A 22051-nucleotide genomic window follows, 5' to 3' on the forward strand; every position below is an offset into this window, starting at 1 on the left:
ATCCAGTCAGAAAAGGCCAAAGATTTGAACGGCACATCACAAAAGCTATCCAATGGCCAATAAGTATGTGAAAACAACATTACTCATATGGGAAATACAAACTGAAACTCAGTAAGATACCACCACCCACACCAAACAGAACAGCTACAATTACATAGACTAGCAAGACACTGACGAGAATGGGGAGCAAGTAGAACTCCTGTTGATAGCTAGTGGGAACATATGACCTGGTACAATCACTGTGGAAAGCTGTTCAGCAATATTTACTAAATCTAAACAAGTGCTTATCCTATTACCCAGCAATTTCCTTCCTAGATAACAGACCCGAGAGAAATGAGCACATATGCCGCCCAAAAGACATGTAGAAGAATGTGCGTAGCAGCTTTATTCATAACAGCCAAAACTGGAAACAATCTACATGCCATTAATGGTAAAATAAATAAACAAATTGTGGCATATCCATACAATGGACTACTGTACAACATAACAACAATAAAAGAAAAAGAAGAAAACAAAACTAAGTACTGTTATATGCAACAACCTGGGTAATCTCACAAACACACAAACATGCTACAATTAGATGATTTCATTCACATGAGGATCAAGAACTGGTAATACTGACAGAAATCATGGTGGTTACCTTACAGAAGAGGTAGTGTTGACTGGGCTAGGGAGCCTTCTAGGGCGCTCTAAATGTTCTGGCTCTTGATCAGAGTGGAGGTTACACAGTTTTGCCTATGTGTAAAATTTTATTGAGGGGCACCTGGGTGGCTCAGTCGGTTGAGCATCCGACTTCGGCTCAGGTCATGATCTTGTGGGCTGTAAGTTTGAGCCCCACATCGGGGTCTGTGCTGACAGCTCGGAGCCTGGAGCCCGCTTCGGATTCTGTGTCCCCCTCTCTCTCTGTCCCTCCCCCACTCATCCTCTCTCTCTGTCTCAGAAATAAATAAACATTAAGAAAATTTTTTTTTAATTTTATTGAGTTGTATACTGACAATCTGTGCACTTAACTGTGCCTGTTATACATCCAATTTAAAAAATCAGTAATATATTCATGTGATTTACTCACCTGAAGGTTTTATTTGGAGCAGCAAGAGCTGCCCTGACCATAAAAGAATCTCCCCAATTGATTAAAAAAGAAGAGTAGTTAGTGACTCATATTCAACTCAGTTCTGTATTCTGATTTTCAAACTGGCATATAAAGTGCTCTTGCATATATATATATATATATATATATATATATATATATATAATGGAATGCTTTACGTAACTCATGTTCATAAGTCTTAAACAATTTCTCACCTCCGAAGTGTTTTATTTTTATTTAAAAAATTTTTTTTCAACGTTTATTTATTTTTTGGGACAGAGAGACAGAGCATGAACGGGGGAGGGGCAGAGAGAGAGGGAGACACAGAATCACAAACAGGCTCCAGGCTCCGAGCCATCAGCCCAGAGCCCGACGCGGGGCTCGAACTCACGGACCGCGAGATCGTGACCTGGCTGAAGTCGGACGCTTAACCGACTGCGCCACCCAGGCGCCCCCAAAGTGTTTTATTTTTACAATCTGGACTTCAATTTAAAAAACTGCATCATAGGGGTGCCTGGGTGGCTCAGTTGGTTAAGCGTCTGACTTCGGCTCAGGTCACGATCTCACTGTCCGTGAGTTCGAGCCCCGCGTCGGGCTCTGTGCTGACTGCTCAGAGCCTGGAGCCTGTTTCAGATTCTGTGTCTCCCTCTCTCTGACCCTCCCCCGTTCATGCTCTGTCTCTCTCTGTCTCAAAAATAAACGTTAAAAAAAAAAAATTAAAAAAAAAGCTGCATCATAATCGGCCTTTTCAAAACAGAAAAAGCCCACAGAAATATTCCTACTTTACGCCCTGCTGCCACATCGTTTTGGAACTGCTCTTATCCAGGGCTCCAAACACCTAGAAAAAAATTCAGGAGTTACTGTCCAAATGCATAATATCTGAGGCCAGTATCGTTCATTTTTTTCTTCCCTTTCTCTTCTTCTCTTTCTGAATATACCAGAGTAAACGTCGTATTTCCTTTCTTAAGGAGATGGGGTGAAGAAAGCAATTCAATATTTAACAAAAACCATTCACGGTAATAAGAATCTCCTCCTCCAAACCAAAAAAACCTAATTTCTACACCCCTTTAAGACTTTTTGGGGACTCATGTACCTTGCAACAATTATAGGAAAGAAGTCATTAACGAAGTCCTGAAACATTATCATTAAGCAGCCTGCATCTCTGCATTTACCTGTGAAAGTTGTGATGTCACTTATCTCCAGTGATAAGGACATCTTAATAAGCTCCTCTAGAAGCTCCAGGGCAGCTGCGCTTAATTTAGGGGGAAAAAAAAAAACAACTTTAATTTTTCCTAGGTTAAGCTATTCTCTGCAATTTTTTCCCCAAATTCCTTTGACCCAGCAATGATACTTCTGAACACAATCTTAAGGAATTAACACGAATACTGCTTAGAAAACATGTTCTCATTTTTTCAAAACTAACTTTAAAATCCTGGAAATAACTAATGGGAAGCAGACGGCTACACAATTTATTGCACTTTTTAAACTGGGATATGCTGTGGGACTCAAACACATTTTGGAAGACTACTTAAGAATATAGAAAAACAGGGGCGCCTGGGTGGCACAGTCGGTTAAGCGTCCGACTTCAGCCAAGTCACGATCTCGCGGTCCGTGAGTTCGAGCCCCGCGTCAGGCTCTGGGCTGATGGCTCGGAGCCTGGAGCCTGTTTCCGATTCTGTGTCTCCCTCTCTCTCTGCCCCTCCCCCACTCATGCTCTGTCTCTCTCTGTCCCAAAAATAAATAAATACGTTGAAAAAAAAATTAAAAAAAAAAAAAAAAAAAAGAATATAGAAAAACAGGAGCCTGGGTGGCTCACTTGGTTAAGCATCTGACTCTTACTTTCAGCTCAGGTCATGATTTCATGGTTCATGAGTTTGAGCCCTCCCCCAGGCTCTGCACTGAGAGCATGGAGCCTGCTTGGGATTCTCTCTCTCTCAAAATAAACATAAAAAAAAAAAAAAGAATACAGAAAAACATGTACAATACATCGTGGGGTTATTATTTTTTTTAATGTTTATTTATTTTTGAGTGAGAGAGAGAGAGACAGTGTGTGTGAGCAGGGGAGAGGCAGAGAGAGAGGGGAGGACGGAGGATCCGAAACAGGCTCTGAGCTGACAGCAGCAAGCCCGATGTGGGGCTCAAACTCAAGAACCCTGAGATCATGACTGGAGCCAAAGTTGGACGCTCAGAAGACTTAGCCACTCAGGTGCCCCCATCGTGGAGCTTTTAAAAAGCAAGTTACCACACAGTGTCATACATTCTTATTTTTATCTAAATATTTATGTGCGTGGAAACAAACGGGCTATGTGCTAGCATGTTAACTGGGGTTCTCTTTAGGTGGCAGGATTACAGGTAATTTTATTCTTTTTTCTTTTTTGAACATTTAAACTTTTCTACAATGAAGACATATTACTTTTGTGCTGATTTTTTTTTTTTTTTTTTTTTTTTTTTTTAGTTTTGTCACTAACTTCAAGTTAGGTTATTAAGTGAGCTGCTTGCCCAGCAGCCTTTCTCCTCATAGAGATCATCAAATTTAATTATAATTGGTCCATTACTAAAATGCTCAAGCTTTGGGTTTCTAACTCAGATCAGAAGATGAAAAAAAAAACCTTGCTACAAGCTCATACTATAGCTGGGAAAACGAAGGAACTAGAGCTTTGGATATTTGCGTTGATGACTCATACAATACTACCAGAAGATGAAGAAAATTGATGAATATGTACCATATAAAACACGCAAAATACTACTACATACTGTCTACGGATACCTGTGTATGTAGTATAAGTATAAAGAAATGTATGACAACCATAAACACAAAATTCATAACCTTGGTTACTTTTGGGTCTTGGGCAATAAAATTGGGGAGGGATATGCAGAGGATATCAAATGTGTTGACAGTTTGCATTTCTTAAACTGGTTGACAGGCATATGAGTGTTCATTATATTATACTTTGTTATCTTTTAGTAGGAGACAAAAGGGGGAAAGCCACCAACCAACGGCTCTTAGGATTTGAATGTCTTACAGAATCCAAACCCAAATCGTATCTACTCCTTATAGGTGGTTCCTATCCTTGCCCAAAATCAATTCTTTAAATTCAGTGCTCTCAATTTCATTCAGACATTTAACACACGTTTGTAGACAGACTGTACTGTGCATTTGTGGGGGGCGGGGAAGTACCCATTCAAAACACAGTAAATAAGAGGCAGTGTAATGTGGAAGGTTGATGTATCTGCCTGAGGGCAATATGCCCCTGAAGCTGTTATTCAAGGCAGCTAGGCAATGGGGTTTAAAATCCAATGCTTATTCTCATTATCAACCTGAATAGTAATTTAGCTAATCGGTGGTTCATTTGAGATGTCTGTATTTGCCACACACAATCCAAACAGCTGTAGTCATTGGTTGGGAGGCATAGTCTCGGTGGAGACATCAATATGCAAAGAAGGGCAAGACCTAAAATCCTTCTGTTAATTCTCCACCCAGCTGTTAAGTGCATTTGTGAAATTAGAGTTGACCTATAAGTGCACTGTAATGCTTTAAAACGTAGTGTTTAAAAAAATCAATATGGTTAGGGAAGTGTACTAATTAGACAGCATCCGAGCAATTACAAAGTCAGTATTATGTCAACGTACATTTTTATTACCCTGAGTCTAGTATTCATCTAAGACAGAGACCTCCCAACTTCCTATTAAATATGTCCTTCCCAAATTACCAGCTAAAATCGATCAATACCTTCTCCTTGAATTCTGTGGTTAAAGAAATGGGTAAAGGGTAGTGGGATAAGTTCAGAAGTAAGAATTCATAGCAAGTTCTCTATTTTAAATGAAAACTGATTATGGCACAGTTGTAAATTTTACTTAAGGAGCACGTCAGATAACCACCCGCCCCTTTCCCCAAGAAGCAAAAGGAGGATAACTGAAGGAGGCGAAGCAAAAGAAAGTTTAATACTATATACCCCAAAGTACATCTTCAAGCAACATGGCATAGCAATGGTTCTCCAGCAAATATAGTAAATGGATACTGAGCAGCTATAAAAAGTGGGTTCATTCCTTTTAGACAAAGGCTTGACCATCACAGTGACTAAGAAAGTCACAAATAAAAGTGCATAAGTAGCCATAGGTTCCATTAACTGAGGTTCTAAAATTAATGCTCATACAGGGGTAAAAGGTGGATGTTCCCAAAGTGCTAGTTTTGGCCATAAAGACTGTCCATGAGAACATCCATTTCCAAGAGCAACAGCAAAAAATGTGCCCAGATGTGTGAACCCTGTAGTGAATTTTAAAGTTTCCTAAAAACATTCTGATTCTTAGACATCTACATCAAGAAATGAATTCTACATCAAGTACACATTATAATGATTTTTGCAGATCTCTGTACTAGAAAGAAAATGATGTTTTTATGGCATTCTTTGTAATTAAATACCAAAAATTTACCAAGCTATTAAAAGTTTTTTAACAAGTTCAGTGTAACCTGATGCAATATTTACAACTACTTAGCTCGTCATAAATTCAAAGGCAAATTACACTGTTTAATGAATGGTTTGACAAGAAATAAAAGACAAGATGAAAAATGAAAAATCTATGAAAAATGAAAAATTCAAGGAAAAAGATCGATCTCACTCTAGAGCAGATTTGCGGGTAAATTCTGACACAATTTATCTTAGGAAGTATGAGAAACAGTATGCCGTCTTCTTTTTGAAGCAGCAGTGAAAAGTTCACGTAAAAAAATGGACACACAAGTGAAGGTTTGTAACATTTTCCGTGTTGTTATTTCCCCCCATTTCTACCAACAGCCTTTGGAACACCCCCACTTAGATACCCCAAAGGCCCAATAGCCCCAACCTAAACTTATCACCTCCTGAACCCTAACTGGGAGTGTTCTGTCACATGTGCTCACATTAGAAATCTGGACATTTTCCTTGACTCACTGGTCTTCCTCACCCCCTTAACCCAGCCGTCCATCAAGTCATGTCAACACTACCTAAATCTGCTTCTTCATTCCTATTGCCACCATCCCAGTTCAGACTACCATTATCACTTATCAAATAATCTCTGAAAGTGTGGCCAAATGTGTCAACTTTTCTTGATAGCCTAGACTGTCATTGGAGGAGGAATCACATGTACTGTTTTTGGAGAGTTAGCCTGGATGATATCTTCCTCAGAGAATAGCATAGTCAATGGAGAATCACAGAAATGATAATAAAACATAAAACTGAAACTATGCCCCACGGGATTGACGAGGTTAAAACGAGCAGAAAGTTTAAATCTTGTTTTTCAGAGAACTGTTGCCCCTTAATCAGCTATTTTGTCTTTTCAGATCCCACTAACAAATCCACTAGCTGTCTCTGCAGAAGCTTGGACTCAAGGTCATCTGATATGGTTCCAGTCTATGAACAAGCAAAGCCCTGCACTCCTTACTTAAGATAATGAGCCCAAGACCCCATTCAGTTTATACCAGCTCTCAGAGCATGCCCATAGCCCCTTCTTCTCTTTGTCCTAAGATAACCTCCTGATGTCAGGGGCTGAATTTTGCCTTATTCTGGGGTTAAATCTCCACCCCAAAGTGAACATGGGGATATGTCATATATATGTTTGCTCAGTGATCACACTCCATCTTTCCTCATGAATACTCATGTAAGTTTTCCTGCCCTTTTCATCAATATTTATGTAATCTCAACCCCTATGATTACAAAACACTTGTTCTCTACCTCTCTGGGGAGGCAGATTTGAGGTTTGTCCTCTGGTCTCCTCCTCTGGCTGCCTCTCGAATAAGCTTTCCTTGCTGCAAACCTGTATCTCAGTGATTGGCTTTGCTTCCCATCGAGCAGGTGGACTTGGGTTCCATTACAAAATTGCTAGCTTCAGAGTTGCAATTTTATTATGAATTTCTGCCCGAGGATATTGATTCTACAAACCAGAAAAACCCCAAAGATCATCACCACTTTTTAACATATTGATTATTTTTAAAAAACTAAGCAAATAGTAAGCAATGTGATTTAATGTTGATCTTGAAGTGATCTTGAAGATATCTATCGTCATGTACAATTTGGGTGGCCAGAAAGTAAAATATATCTATAACCTGACATGACAGAGAATAAGGAAGGGAAGAGAGTAGTATATGATCAGATGAAAAATAAATAGCTGAAGACTTACCAGAATGCTTGATTCAGAATTTGATAATGGAAATGTTCTGGTGCCAGTCCTATGACCACAGCATTAGGATCACTTGTTTGTATTCCTGGGAAAGGAAAAATATGTAATTGTTGAAAAATGCAATTAACAGTAATGATACATTTTATAATAAAATAGCTTTAGTCAATCAAATACAAATTTTTACTGTAGCCATAATCTGAAATTTAAGAGATTATCCTGCCCAATATACTTTGGAAGTATAAATAATACTTAAAGGAAAGGGTCTTCTAGTGTTTTTGCCTATTCCTTTTGCATGGTGTTACAGCTACTCAGTAACTAGAAGATCTCCACAGAAACTTGTAACTTCATGTTCTCGAACAAGTGACAATTTCTAACTTTAAAAAGCTTTGCTGATTACAATCAACAAGAACAGTCATGAGTTCTCTATGAGCTATCAGATCAATAGCAACTGATGAGGAACTGAAAGTCTAAGAGGCAAGGGAAATTAGACTTTCTAATTGACACAGTTGAGGCAAACACACTCGTGATAAATATGGAATGTAGATTCATTCTATAGTTTCCTACTGAAATGCCTAATTTAGTTTTAGTTCCACAAATATTAATTGATAATTAAAGCATGTTTAAGGCCTTGGTATCTGATAACAGAACTTCAGATCTGAGAACCAAACGAGTACATTCACCATCGCCAATTAGTAAAAGACTGATTAAAGGTTCTGTGGATTATCCACATACCAATTCCTATTCGCCTTTCTCATTCCCTGTCTTGAACCATGTGCATCATCGAGTCCACCAAAATGTGAGGGGAAGAAATAGAAAGAGCAGATACCCAAGGTTTCCAATTTCCTCCTTACTGGTAGCCCCGAATGTAGAGTAATTCAGAAATGGTAGTACACCATCCTCTGAGCATTGTTTGTCACTGCTTCTAGACCTTGGCAGTGGAAAAGCAAATAATGTGTATTTTTTAAGAGAACAAGGGAGTTGTTAATGATATTTTAAATTCAAAATTAGTAATACATAGCTTATTTGTTGTTATATTTGTATCTCTTTTCACTTACACATAACATTTTGGGTACTACCAACATTAGCATGATTACTACTTTGCTTTAAACATAACAGTATCAAAAAAAAATAAAAAAATAAAAAATAAAAAAATAAAAAAAAAATAAACATAACAGTATCTGGGCGCCTGGGTGGCTCAGTCAGTTAAGCATCTGACTTTTGATTTCAGTTCAGGTCATGATCTCATGGTTCGTAAGTTCAAGCCCCTCAATGGGCTCTGCAGGACAGCGCAGAGCCTTTCTGGGATTCTCTCTCCCCCTCCCTCTCTGCCCCCATGCATGCTCTTTCTCTCTCAAAATAAATAAATATTAAAAAAAATAATAATAACAGGGGTGTCCGGGTGGTGCAGTTAGTTAAGCGTCCAACTCTTGGTTTCAGCTCAGGTCATGATCTCATGGTTTGGGAATTTGAGCCCCATACTGAGTTCTAAGCTGACCGCATGGAGCCTGCTTGGGATTCTCGCTCCGTCTCTCTCTGCCCCTTCCCCACTCTCTTTCTCAAAAATAAATAAAAATTAAAAAAAAAATAATCGTAGGGGCACCTGGGTGGCTCAGTAGGTTAAGCATCCGACTTTGGCTCAGGTCATGATCTCACGGTTCATGAGTTCGAGCCCACGTCAGGCTCTGTGCTGACGGGTCAGAGCCTGGAGCCTGCTTCAGATTCTCTCCTGCTCTCTCTGCCCCTCCCCCAATCATACTCGGTCTTTCTGATTCTCTCAAAAATAAACATTAAAAACAAAATAATACTAGCCAACATTACTAATAACACTAAGGCTACTAAATGCAGTTTACAATTTCTTTGCAGTTCTTTTATCCTTAGAATTTATCCTACTATGAACAAAGAGTAAAAATATTTTATTTTAAAGTCACTTGAAGTGCTTCTTTTCTCTCAGTGGGTATGAACTTGATTGCAGAGTTAAGTTTATTTGTTTCTATTTGATTTTATTTTTCAGGGACTGGCTTCTTTTTGAAGTCTTTTAAATATACAAAATATATATACAGTTCCAAAGGCAAAGCTATATAACAAGATACTTGTAGAGCAGTCTTGTCTCTTAATCCCTTTCTCCCTCCCTCCCCCTTTAGGTAACCAGTTTTCCATTTCCTATTTATCATTCTTTACTTTCCTTTCACAAATATGAAATATATATACATATGTACATATGTATACATATATACACACATATATACATATATTTGTTTCATATATACGTGTGTGTGTGTGTGTATACATATATATCCATTTCCCTCTCATTTTCTTACACAGAAAATACATCAGATTTTCTATACCTTACTTTTTTCACTTAATATATCCTATGAAGGCCACTCCTTATCAGGAGATAGAATTTGCCCTTATTTTTTAGGCATTCCATTTTTTGTGGACATATCGTAAGTTTAACCAATGAGCCCCTTCTAATAACATTTGGGTTGTTTCCAATCTTTTGTTATTTCAAATAAGGCCAAAATGAACAACTTTGATTGTAGGTCATCGTGTATTTTTGTAACTATCTCTTAGGGGCAGATTCCTGCAAAGGGCAGTTCTGCCTCAGATGTGATTTTGCTAGCTATTGCCAAATTCCTCTCCATAGAAGGTATACCATTTTATATTCCTGCCAGCATTCAGATCCTTTTAATAAATGTATTTTTAAAAAATGTTTACTTATGTATTTTGAGAGACAGAGAGAGAGGGAGAATCCCAAGAAGGCTTCACACTGTCAGCACAGAGCCCAATGCAGGGCTCTAACTCATGAACCGTGAAATCACGACCTCAGCCGAAATCAAGAGTTGAACACTTCACTTGAGCCACCCAGGCACCCCAATAAATGTATTTTCTATTTAATTCAGCCAAAGTTGGCTTCTGTTTCTTATAAATAATAACTGTTTGATACACTGGTCTATCTCCTGATGGGACAAGTTTTGAGATTTAGCCTAACTATATATGCACGCTGAATTTCCCTAATCATTATCTGTAAAGCCATCATATGGTTTTATAATGAGGTATTTATATACCCATTTTTCTATACTGTGTCATTTCACTCTGAGTATCATTTATAAAAAGAAGGAATGTGACAAAGCTTCATAAAACCAGGATATTTTCCCAGAGTCTGTTAAGTTTTCCAACGAAAAAAGTTTAATCTTCTAAAAACTTCACTATACAGAATGACATCAATTTTCTTCACATTATTAAGATTTATTCATCAGTCTCAAAAACCATGCCCATCATAAATATAAATTCCCCATAATCAATCATTTTTAAGTGGAATCAGATTAGTTCTATTAACACAAATTGAAATAAAATGTAAGATTCCAATATCTATCTTTAAGTAAGAGGATCTTGAGTTTATCTCATTTAATCAAATTAATAGGGTGGCTCCTGAATTGAGGATTATAATATGCAAAATGATTTTGACCTGTGGTTTTTCAAACTGTGGGCCATGATCCATTTAGCAGATTGTGAAACTAATCTGGAGGGTTCTAAGCAGCATCAAATTCAAACAAACAAGTAAACCAAACAGAAAACAAAGAACACCTTATAGAGTAAGCATTGTTTAACATACATAAACACACACATAGATGTATTGGGTTACTACATATTGTATTACTGTGCAGTGTGTCAAAACAGGTTTGAGAAACATGAATTTAGATTCAAACTTTTGACCATTTCAATAATAATAATAATAAGAGGAAGTCTGGGGAAAAACAAACACTTGTAAAAGTCCAGTTTTAAGACTGATTTATAAGCAAATATGAAGAACCAATTTCTGTATCTTTCCAAATTTCCTGTACCTTTGAAATCAGGTAGTGCCCGGTCATCTACTAGCAGCATGGGTCGAACCTGTTTCTGCTCTACTAAATTTCTGGCTGCAGTCAGAGAAGTGAATATTTCATCTTCAGAGATATCAAACTCCAATTTTTTCAACCTTTCCAATAGGTCTTGCTTGCTCTCTTTGGTTGTATTGGTCACAAACCTAACCATTACAGAAGCACCACGTAACCTGGGAAAGCAAAATTCAGATGTCAATAGGCAGCTTTTACATTCTAGCCCCATACAACCTAATTTGGTAGCACTTGCCAAAGGTCAGAAAATGAACGGTAAGTCACCAAGTAAATGTTTTTATGGCAGATAAGCTTTTCTGTAATCTACCTAGATATTTTTTTTTTTTGAGAGAGAGAGAATGAGATGGGTGGAGGGGGGTGGATGGAATGGGGGGTAGAGAGAGAGAGAGAGAGAGAGAGAGAGAGAGAGAGAGACAGGGAGGGAGAGAGAGAGAGAGAGAATATCTTAAGCAAGCTCCATGGTCAGCACAGGGCTCAATCCCACAACACTAGAATCATGACCTGAGCCAAAATCCAGAGTTCGACATTCAACCAACTGAGCCCCTCAGGCACCCCTCTCCTCAGAGACGTCCTATGGACCGCTTAATCTCCAAAGGCTGCAAAGTCAAATTGTAAGAGCTATGTTTACCTTTTTGAGGGCCTTCAATAACTAAGTTTTACCGCAGGGTTTTAGTAAAGAAGTGAAAAAAAAAAAAACAAAGCTCCGTAACTACTATACTCTCAGATTATGAGAGATAAAGTTATTGTAGAGATTGTGTACCAGTGCAAATTTCTCTCAAACACGGGACAATAGAGGCCAGCAGAAGTTCGGTGACTGCTCTGCTTTGCACAGCTGGGTGCCAGCAGAGCTCAGATGAGACGGAACTCTGATCCATGTTCTGGTACAGCTTCTGATCTACACTAAGAGAACAGGGGATATCTCAGAATGTTTTTTCCTCCTTCCTAGTCAATTAGAGACTGGTAGACCCCCATGTGTTACTAAGTTAAGAAACAGAAACTATCTAGATTGCTCAAAGACATATTCCAGTTTTACACACTGAAATGTGTTTTCCCCTTGAACTATCTACATACAGGATTGTTTTGATTCCATGATCTGCTTTTGGAACCTAAACTGGCAATCAGGTACCAGAAAGAGAATTCATGAAAGCTTTCTTTAAAAATAAAAATTATTTTCTTGGTCCTACAGTATTCTATTTTATTTTTTAAAGTTTACATATTTATTTTGAGAGAGAGAGAGAAAGAGAGAACCCCAAGCAGGCTCTGCATTGTTAGCACAGAGCTTGACACAGGGCTTGAACTCACGACTGTAAGATCATGACCTGAGCAGAAATCAAAAGTCAGACCCTTAACTGACTGAGCCACCCAGGTGCCGCAGCTCTACAATATTTTAATCTAAAATCTAAAAATAATTTTAATTTAGCAAAAATTTAAAATTTTATATTAATACCCTGTTGCTTTTTATTTTATGCCTATCTTGAATGGACATAAAATGTAATAGCACTAACCACAATTTAAAAAATTTTTTAATGTTTATTTTTGAGAGAGAGAGAGCACGAGCAGGGGAGGGGCAGAGAGAGAAGGAAACACAGAATCTGAAGCAGGCTCCAGGCTCTGAGCTGTCAGCACAGAGCCCGACGCGGGGCTCGAACTCACAGACCACAAGATCATGACCTGAGCCGAAGTTGGATGCTCAGCCAACCAAGCTACCCAGGCGCCCCAGCACTAACAATTTAAAAGAAGCAAGCATATAAGTCAGAAAAAATCTTTTTAAGTATTCACCCAAAGAACATTAAATAAATCTGCATGATTAAATGGTTCACTGTAATCATGATTAACTGTATAATATCTGTGTGATAGCTCTTCTGAAAAACATATTAAACTTATCTCTCAAAAGAAACTGATTACTTCAACATAACTATTATTAACATAATTAAAAATGAACAAGTTCAAGTTGTGAAATTACCACATCACTTTTAATGAGGATTTTTACAAAACTTTTCTTTTTACTAGTCCCTCAACTTCCCTTAGTCTGTTTGTTTCCATAGAAACCAAAACCAGGGGTGCCTAGGTGGGTCAGTCAGTTGAGTGTCTGACTCTTGATTTCGGCTCAGGTCATGATCCCAGGCTCATGGGATCAAACATGGAGCCTGCTTGGGATTCTCTCTCTCCCTCTACCTCTCTCCCCAGCTCACCTTCTCTTTCTCTCTAAAATAGAAAGAAAGAAAGAAAGAAAGAAAGAAAGAAAGAAAGAAAGAAAGAAAGAAAGAAAGAAAGAAAGAAAGAAAGAAAAAAAAGAAAAGAAAAGAAAAGAAAAGAAAAGAAAAGAAAAGAAAAGAAAAGAAAAGAAAAGAAAAGAAAAGAAAAAAAGGAGGGAGGAAGGTAGGGAGGGAGGGAGGGAGGAAGGAAGGAAGAAACCAAAACCAGAAGTGACACAGTATAGTGATTTCTTTGGGATGGAAACCGCCCAGTGCCAGTAAGAGAATAACTTGTAGGCTCCTGTCCCCCCAGACTGGCAGGCTCACAGTTTATGAGCTACTTAGAGATGTCACTCATTGTTCACCAGAAAGAAAAAGATTTTGCTTTCAATCCAGAGCAGAAAGCTCATCATTATGGCAGTAAAAGCTCTTGGCTTTGATCACGTTGCCCATGTATAATGAACATCATGACTTTAACTAAACTGATAGATTCCAACTGAACCCTAGCAGATTATACCAGGCTCTTCATGTCTGGTGTTTCCCCAGATGGAAAATAAGCTCCTTGAGAATACAAAATCCATGTCAATCTTTTGCTCTAATACCTGGCACTAGATTTTTTGAGTAACAGCACATTCTTGAATATTTTAAGGTTGGAAAATGATAAGCACCACATGCTAAGTATTGCTGATTTTTGAAAACTTTCCTAAATTATTTTAAAAGGAAGGTACTTAGCATTATTAGCTCTGTCATATGGCGGAGTATTTTTTTTCAGAACTCAGAAGCAAACATTCACATTCAGTTCACTCTAACAAGCTTTTACCATAGTCTCAACTTGTATCTAGACTTGTGTTAAATACCGTTGGTTGATACATCAGAAATAGAAGATAGTCTCTAACCTTTGAAAGCATTAAATTAGTTGATGGAAATAAATATAAAACTTCAAGTCTTGGGGCACTGGGTAGCTCAGTCGGTTAAGTGTCCGACTTCAGCTCAGGTCATGATCTCATGGTCCGTGGGTTCGAGCCCCGTGTCAGGCTCTGTGCTGACAGCTCAGAGCCTGGAGCCTGCTTCGGATTCTGTGTCTCCCTTTCTCTCTGCTCTCTCCCGCTCATGCTCTGTCTTTCTCTCTCTCTCTCTCTCTCAAAAATAAGTAAATGGTAAAAAAAAAATAATAATAAAATTTAAAAAAAAACTTCAAGTCTCTTAACTAAATGTTACTTGATGAGCTGCACACTCAATGCAAGGTCTTGGGTGAAGGGGGAGAGGGCAGAACTACGCCTCTGTGTATGTGTGTGTGTTTCACTTTGTGATTCCAGAATTCATTTGTGATTTTTCCAATGCTATTTATTCCAGATTATTTAGAATCTTGAGTTTTCATTCCCAAATTTACATTACTGACTTAGATAAAGCCACACATACACAAAGAACAAAAAGACTAGATTGAAAGGCCAAACCTAATAAAGGTTTAGAACACAAGCGTTTGGAGGCTATTACAGTATATACATCTTCTAGCTAAACCCAAGGCAGTTCCTGTATATCTGGTAAGCTGGGAAAGTGCCATCTTAAGGCCATCCATTTAGCTAATGATCTGCCTTGGTAAAATGGCACTTACAAACATATTTGTCAGCTGAACCTGGAGAATAGCTTGCCTTTTAAGAGCTTCCTGTGCGCCTGGCACAGCTGCATCTTCAATGTGAAGTGTGCCATTGAGATCCACCAAAACAGCTTTTAACGCACGGCGTGCTGCCATCTTTCATTCCCTAGGAGAGAGCAAATGAAATTAAAAATACAGTTTAGGAAACAATGGACAATTAAAAACTGGTAAGTCTTCAAAAATATCATTTATATCCAGAAAGATACTGCTTAGTGTTACGCTGCTGCTCTTCTGGAAGAAAATGTGTTTTTAAAAATCAAAAATCCAAAATTTGGTCCATAGACTTTTACAATGGTTAGGTTTTTTGTTTTTGTTTTTAACCTTGAATTAAAACCATAGGAAGGGGAATGCTAAAAGAGAAGTTACTATTTACTTTCAGATTTCTTACATTAACTTTTTGGTGGAACAATTCATTCATTTATTTTTAAATATGAGCAAATGTACTCTGAGAATGAGTGATGGAAGCCCTAAATCATTGGCAAAATCTTTCTCGTCTTTTGTTATATACAATGAAAATGTTCTAATCGCCCATCTCCACCATTATGTTCTGATACGGCCTATGTGGTCAAGGAGCTACCAGTATTTACAGATTACTGAAGAGGAAATTTCAAGTTAGTTTAGTAATTTTAGTCAGGAGATGTTTTCCTTACCTTAACCACATCCAACTTTCCTTTTGTGTATTTTCCCCTTTAATTTGTTTATTATGAACTACATCATTTATACAGACGAGTGTGAAAGAGTTGCATGGTTCAAAAATAACAGAGTAAAGGGGCACCTGGGTGGCTCAGTTAGCTGAGTGTCTGACTCTTGGTTTTGGCTCAGCTCATGATTCTTAGGTTCGAGCCCCATGTGAGGTTGTGCGCTGGCAGCACGGAGCCTGCTTGGGATTCTCTCTTCATCTTTCTCTGCCCCATCCCTGCTCATGCTCTCTCTCAAAATAAATTTAAAAAACTTAAAAAAATAAAAAAGAGGAAGCTAAAGAAAAGAGGATGGGACTTCATTTTTAGTTTTCTTAAGCGTATTCATTTTTTCTTCCATTTTTTTGTTTTTATAATAAAACAATAATATAATATTTCACACATGCAAACAAGTATCAAAGATATCACCCTAAAAATTCCCTATGGATCCCCTTTGTAGTCAACTGTTCTCCCCTCCACTAACTCCTGGCAACCACTAATGTTTTCTGTGGTTCTGTCTTTTTCAGAATGTCATATGAATACAATCATATAACATGCAGCCTTTTGGGGTGGGTTTCTTTTACTTAGCAAAATGCATTTCAGATCCATCCATGCCTTTGCCAGGATCAATACAGTTTATTCCTCATTGCTGAATAGCATCCCATAATGTGAATATACCACAACTTATCCATTCTCCTGCTGAATTCCACTTCGGTATTTCCGGTTTTCAGCGATCATGAATACAGCAGTTACAAACGTTCAGGCACAGGTTTTTGTGTTAATGTAAGTTTCCAATTCATTTAGGTAAATAAATACCTAGGAGTGTGATGCTGGATTCTATGGTAAGCCCAAGTTTCATCTTTAAAGAATGTAGCCAATAAAGATATTTAAAAGAATATGCTACTGGCTTTGAAACCAATTCCAAAAAAAAAAAAAAAAAAAAAAAAAAAAGAGTTCCAAATATATCTTGAACAATGGCAGAAACTTGTAGTCTCCCACGTTGTGTACTTTGAAAAGTAAATACATATTTGTGGATGAATAAACTCTGGTATGCTCATTTAAAAAAAAATATTCTTGGACTTGGGTTTCCAGTAACACAGCTGGCAACACTCCAAATGAAACCTAACAATACTAGATTAAAATATACACACACAACCCTTGAAAAACCTGGGGGTTAGGGATGCTGACTCCTGCACAGTCAGAAATACAGGTATAATTTTTGACTCCCCCCAGACTTAACTACTAATAGCCTACTATCAACAGGAAGCCTTACTGACAACATAAAAATTGACTAATACACATTTTGTATGTTGTATGTATTATATGCTATATCTTTACAATAAAGTAAACTAGAGAAAAGAAAATGTTATTAAGAAAAATCAAAAGGGGGGGGTGACTGGGTGGGTCAGTCGGTTAAGCATCTGACTCTTGATTTCAGTTCAGATCACGATCTCACGGTTTGTGAGATTGCGCCCCATGATCAGCGCTCCGTGCTGAGTGTGGAGCCTGCTTAAGATTCTCTCTTCTTTCTCTGCTCTCCCACTCTGCTCGCACACGTCTGTGCATGCTCTCTCTCAAAAATAAACATTTAAAAAATTTTAAAAAAGAAAGTCATATAGAAAATACTTTTCCATTATTATACTGTATTTATTGAAAAAAATCCCCATATAAGTAGACCAGCACAGTTCAAACCCGTGTTGTTCAAGAGTGTATACATGTATGTATATATATGTGTGTGTGTATATAAGCTTCAAGAAGCAAGGAAGAAAATAAGGAATTCTCAGATCTAAATAAAAGCAAGAAACCAGAAGGTGAGCAAAACACCATTTTGGCCCTAGAGCATCTGCCCACACTAGGCTACCTTGATTTCCCCCTCCCTTGGCTCCTTCAGGGTATAAAAGATAAAACTCAGAACCCACCTGAAGAGATAGACCCTCTCAATCTAAAAGCAGAGTCTTCACTATAAGGATGAACCAGAAGTAAACCATCACTGGCACTCCACCCCACATCATCTCAGTCAGCTACAAGAATATCAGCTGCTATGAAACTTGGCCCAGAGAGTGAAAGGAAGAAAGTGCTACAGCCAGCCCTGGACCATCAGCCAGCCCTGGACCCAGCCTACAGACATTATCTAAAGACAAGTCCTCAGAGAACCTTCAAGATTTTAATTAGGATGACCTGGACTAGCAGGTGCCTGGCTGAAGCAAATGCAAAACCTCCCCAAATATTACTTTCAGCCCAAACAACAGAGAAATCCCATAAATAAAATAAAATAAAATTCTAAGCATAATGAGCAAGTTGCCTACAGAAACAAGGACCAGAAGGAAGAACATCCAGAAACAACAATGCACAGAGCAGTCGTATAAGGACTCCCGTGATAATGTAATTATCAGTCACTGGATATGCCTATGTGTTTAAAGAATAAAAGCCAAGATTGAAAATCTGTGCAAAAAACCACGAAGAACTACCAACGTACAGATTCAGAAAGCCCAAAGCATTCCTGCAAACTAAATACAAAGAAGTCCATACCTAAACCGCATACACTGAAGGCAAAGAAAGGATGTTGAAGGCAGCCAAGGGAAAAGACACATTACTTTCAAAGGTGCAGCAGACTGACAGCTGACTTCACACTTGACACAATGCCAGCCAAAACACATTAGAATAAGATTTTCAATGTGCTGAGAGAAAGTTAACTGTCAACATGGTAATATATAAAACACCTCACGACTAAGTTGGGTTTATCCTACTACTGGCTTGGTTTAAATTAGAAAACTGATTCCTGTTGTTTACCACGTTAATAGACGAAAGAAGTCAAATGATGTTTGATCATGTCAATTCTTGCAGAAAAAGCATTTGATAACATTCAGTATCTATACACACTAAAATACTCTAAGCAATATAAAAATGGAAGGGAACTTCTTTTAGCTGATAAAGACTATCCACAAAAAGCCTATAGCCAACATTAGACTCACCAGTAACACACCGGAAACATTTTCTTTGAGATAGGAATAACACAAGGAATAACCACCACTTCCATTTAACAGTGTAAATAATACCCTAGATAGAGCAGTTAAAGCAAGAAAAACAAGGTATAAGAATTGGAAAAGAGCAAACTATTATTATTCAGATATGATTCTATACATAAAAATTCAAGATTTTAAAACAGTAGGAAAATACAGCAATTAATATTAAAAATCATTATCATTTCTATGTCACCAACGAATAATTAGAAAACTGATTTAAAAATGTTACTTGCAATAGTAGCATAAAATATTAGGTTACCAGGAAAAGTCTAACCAAAGATGTCAACTTTCTTATGGCAAAATTTTAAAACTTCAATGAAAGACACAAAGAAGACCTAAACATACAGAGACACCATTTCCATGGATTAGAACACCCAATGTTGTAAAGAGGTCAGTTTTCCCTATAATGATCTATAGACTCAGTGCAATTCGATTCATTATCTCAAAAGGTGTTTTGTGGAACTTGATAAGCTGGTTCTCAAAGCTATACATCAGTGCGAATGGCCAAAGATAGTCAAGATACTTCAGCCAAGACTGAAGAAGGAAAAGAGGGTGGGACCCTGCTTTACCTAATATCTGGATTTGATTAATGTGGTCTAGTAATTAACTAAGATCTTGTGGTATTAGCACATAATGAGACAAACTGATCACTGGAACAGGAAAAGATTCCCCACTCCATGTGTAGAAACCTGATACAAAAGAGGTGATTTCAGATTAGTGAAGAAAGAATGAGGTGTTAGAAAACTGAATAACCACAGGATAAAAAATTAAATTGCACTCCCATATTACACCACACACAATTTTTTCCCAGGTAGATTAAACAACCACATGTTAAAGGCAAAACTGTGAAACGTTTAGATAGGAGAATATCTTCATGACTTGAGGACAGGAAGGGCTTTTTTAAGATATAAAAAGCACAGACCATAAAGGAAAAGGCAGATAAATTCAATTACTGGAAGAGAGAATTTTTAAAAGTACTGGAAAGAGAGTAATAACATACAGAGTGAGTGAAAAACAAATTTCCAACACATGTGAAAAAGAACCAGAATCCAGGAAATATAAACTTTAAGTATTAAGACAAACAACCTAGTAGAAAAATGGCATAGGGGCGCCTGGGTGGCTCAGTCGGTTAAGCGGCCGACTTCGGCTCAGGTCATGATCTCGCAGTCCGTGAGTTCGAGCCCCGCGTCGGACTCTGTGCTGACCGCTTGGAGCCTGGAGCCTGTTTCCGATTCTGTGTCTCCCTCTCTCTCTGCCCCTCCCCCGTTCATGCTCTGTCTCTCTCTGTCTCAAAAAATAAATAAACGTTAAAAAAAATTTAAAAAAAAGAAAAAAAAGAAAAATGGCATAGAATCTCAATATATCCTTTACAAAGAGCAAATCTGAATAGCAAACAAATGAAGATGTTCAAACCTCATTAGTAATCAGGGAAATACAAATTTAAAGCAGAATGAGATCACTGCAAACAAGAGATTGGCAAGGTTTAAAAGTCTGAAGATACGAAAAGATTTTCAACAGGAACTCCCATATGCTGCTAGTGAGCCAATAAACCAGTATAATCATTTTGGAAACCAGTTTGGAATCACCATACTCTACCACCCAACAATTCCACTCCCAGGTATTATATCCTGGAAAGATTCTTTCCTTCTGTACCATTAGACTTGAACAAAAATGTCCATAGCAGCACTGTTTGTTAGGAGCCAGAAACTGGAAACAATTCAAATGTCTATCAATAGCAGAATGGGCAAAGAAATAGTGGTATATTCATACCCAGAATACAAGCGCTGGAAATGAACAAACTACAGTTATGCGAATCATCCTGGATAACTCTCAGAAATTTACTAGAGAGCAAGAAGCAAGTCACGGAAGAATATCTTCAGTATGGTTTTTCATATTTTAGCATTCAGAAATAGGTATGCATACAAAGGTGTAAAGAGAAGCAAAGGAATGATTATCACAAGAATCCGGAGAGTGATTTCTTCAGGGGACAGAGAGGAGCTGCAAACTAGGAGCACAAAGGGAGCCTCTAGAGTCTTCTTGACCTAGATGGTGAGTATGTGGGGTGTTTTTAATTTTATTAGAACTCTTTAAAACTTACATGTATGTTTGACCGACTCTTGTGTAGACATATTTCACAATAAAAACAGTCTGTTTATAGTTCATCAATCATTCCTTATGTATTTAATACAGCTGTAAACAACTAAATTAGTCCAGACAATTATTAATACACTCAGCATAACAACCCTCACCCACAAACTATTTTGATTTTAAACAAATCCCTGGTTCTGTCTTTTAAAAAGTATCTCTGGGGCGAAAAAAGGTGCACAGAGACCAAAAAAAAGAAAAAAGATATTAAGAGTTCTGGCTAATCAACATTATCTGTAATTTGTCTTTTTATAACAGTCTTATACATTATTCTACTTCTGAACTCGATTGTGACCTAAAATGGAGGATTACATCAACAATAGCATCAACTATTACCTACCTGCCAGGGCAAACTGCCAGTCAAAAGACTGGATTGTTCCTACTCTATTTGGATGAGTAACAGTTAAAAGGATTCTTTAATTTAAAATACACTGCAGCACAAAAGGTAAGGCTACACAAAATAAAGACAAAACATTCTCTTTTTTATACACAGAGGAACCTAAAATTGCTTCTCAAAACTCACCTTTTATGGGAGACATGTAATACTTAATAAAAAATGTTAACTCCGAAGGAGATTATGGAAAAAAATATAAACAAGGCTAGACAAACAACAAAAGAATTGTATTGTTAAAAAAAACAAACAAACCCGTACAACTAGAGCCAGCAAATGGTCATAATAAATACCGATCATTTTAATCCTTACAGAAGCATCCACATAGGCTTAATGTTAACCACAGCATTTAAAAAGCCTATGTTTTCGCTTTCATCAGTTCCACAGAACATACCTTGTAAACTCTAAAATGCTCTCTCTGGAGCATTACGTATTTGACAATGATTGCCTGGGGCCTCGAAGAAAAACGCTGAGGTGACCCACTCAAACCTCAAAATATTCCAGCTCAGTTCACCCTGGTATAGGCCTTGACCACTTCTGCCATGATCTTGTCTGAAACTTCGTCATACTTGTTACTTGAACTATGAGGTAGTGTTTGCTAAAATATAATCGTAAAATAAATGTGTCGCCTCCAAAAGAACCATAAAGGCTTCACAAGTAGTCCCCTGTTTTTTTGTTTATCTTGGGGCCATTGTCCCACCATCTCCCACAGTTTGAACAGGTTATATATGCAGCATACCTTAGGAAGTCATCAACAACTGAGAACGAATGGCATATATTCAATGCGAAGAAAAGTAAATTCTCTCTCGTGCCAAAAGGAACTCTGCAAGACACTT

At 37.7% G+C, this 22051-nt stretch overlaps 1 protein-coding gene across 8 annotated transcripts in view; it reads right to left on the bottom strand.

The window, feature by feature from the left end:
* Nucleotides 1-22051, bottom strand: part of HDHD2 (haloacid dehalogenase like hydrolase domain containing 2) — a 37383-nt gene that overhangs the window by 13135 nt on the left and 2197 nt on the right. For 4 of the 8 annotated variants that reach the window (XM_025931323.2, XM_025931324.2, XM_086682906.1 and 1 more), the window contains exons 2-4: nt 14975-15085; nt 11080-11288; nt 7238-7322 (exon numbers count right to left, since the gene is read on the bottom strand). In XM_025931323.2, the coding sequence (XP_025787108.2) occupies nt 7238-7322; nt 11080-11288; nt 14975-15075 (395 nt within the window). In that variant the 5' untranslated portion in view covers nt 15076-15085. Of the gene's footprint in view, nt 1-7237; nt 7323-11079; nt 11289-14969; nt 15086-22051 lie in introns of all 8 variants that reach the window. The other 4 variants (XM_086682904.1, XM_086682902.1, XM_086682905.1 and 1 more) reach the window with 1 other exon arrangement.

The sequence above is a fragment of the Puma concolor genome, chromosome D3 (assembly GCF_028749965.1).
Source record: "Puma concolor isolate L17-30 chromosome D3, mPumCon1.1.hap2, whole genome shotgun sequence".
Lineage (NCBI taxonomy): Eukaryota > Metazoa > Chordata > Mammalia > Carnivora > Felidae > Puma > Puma concolor.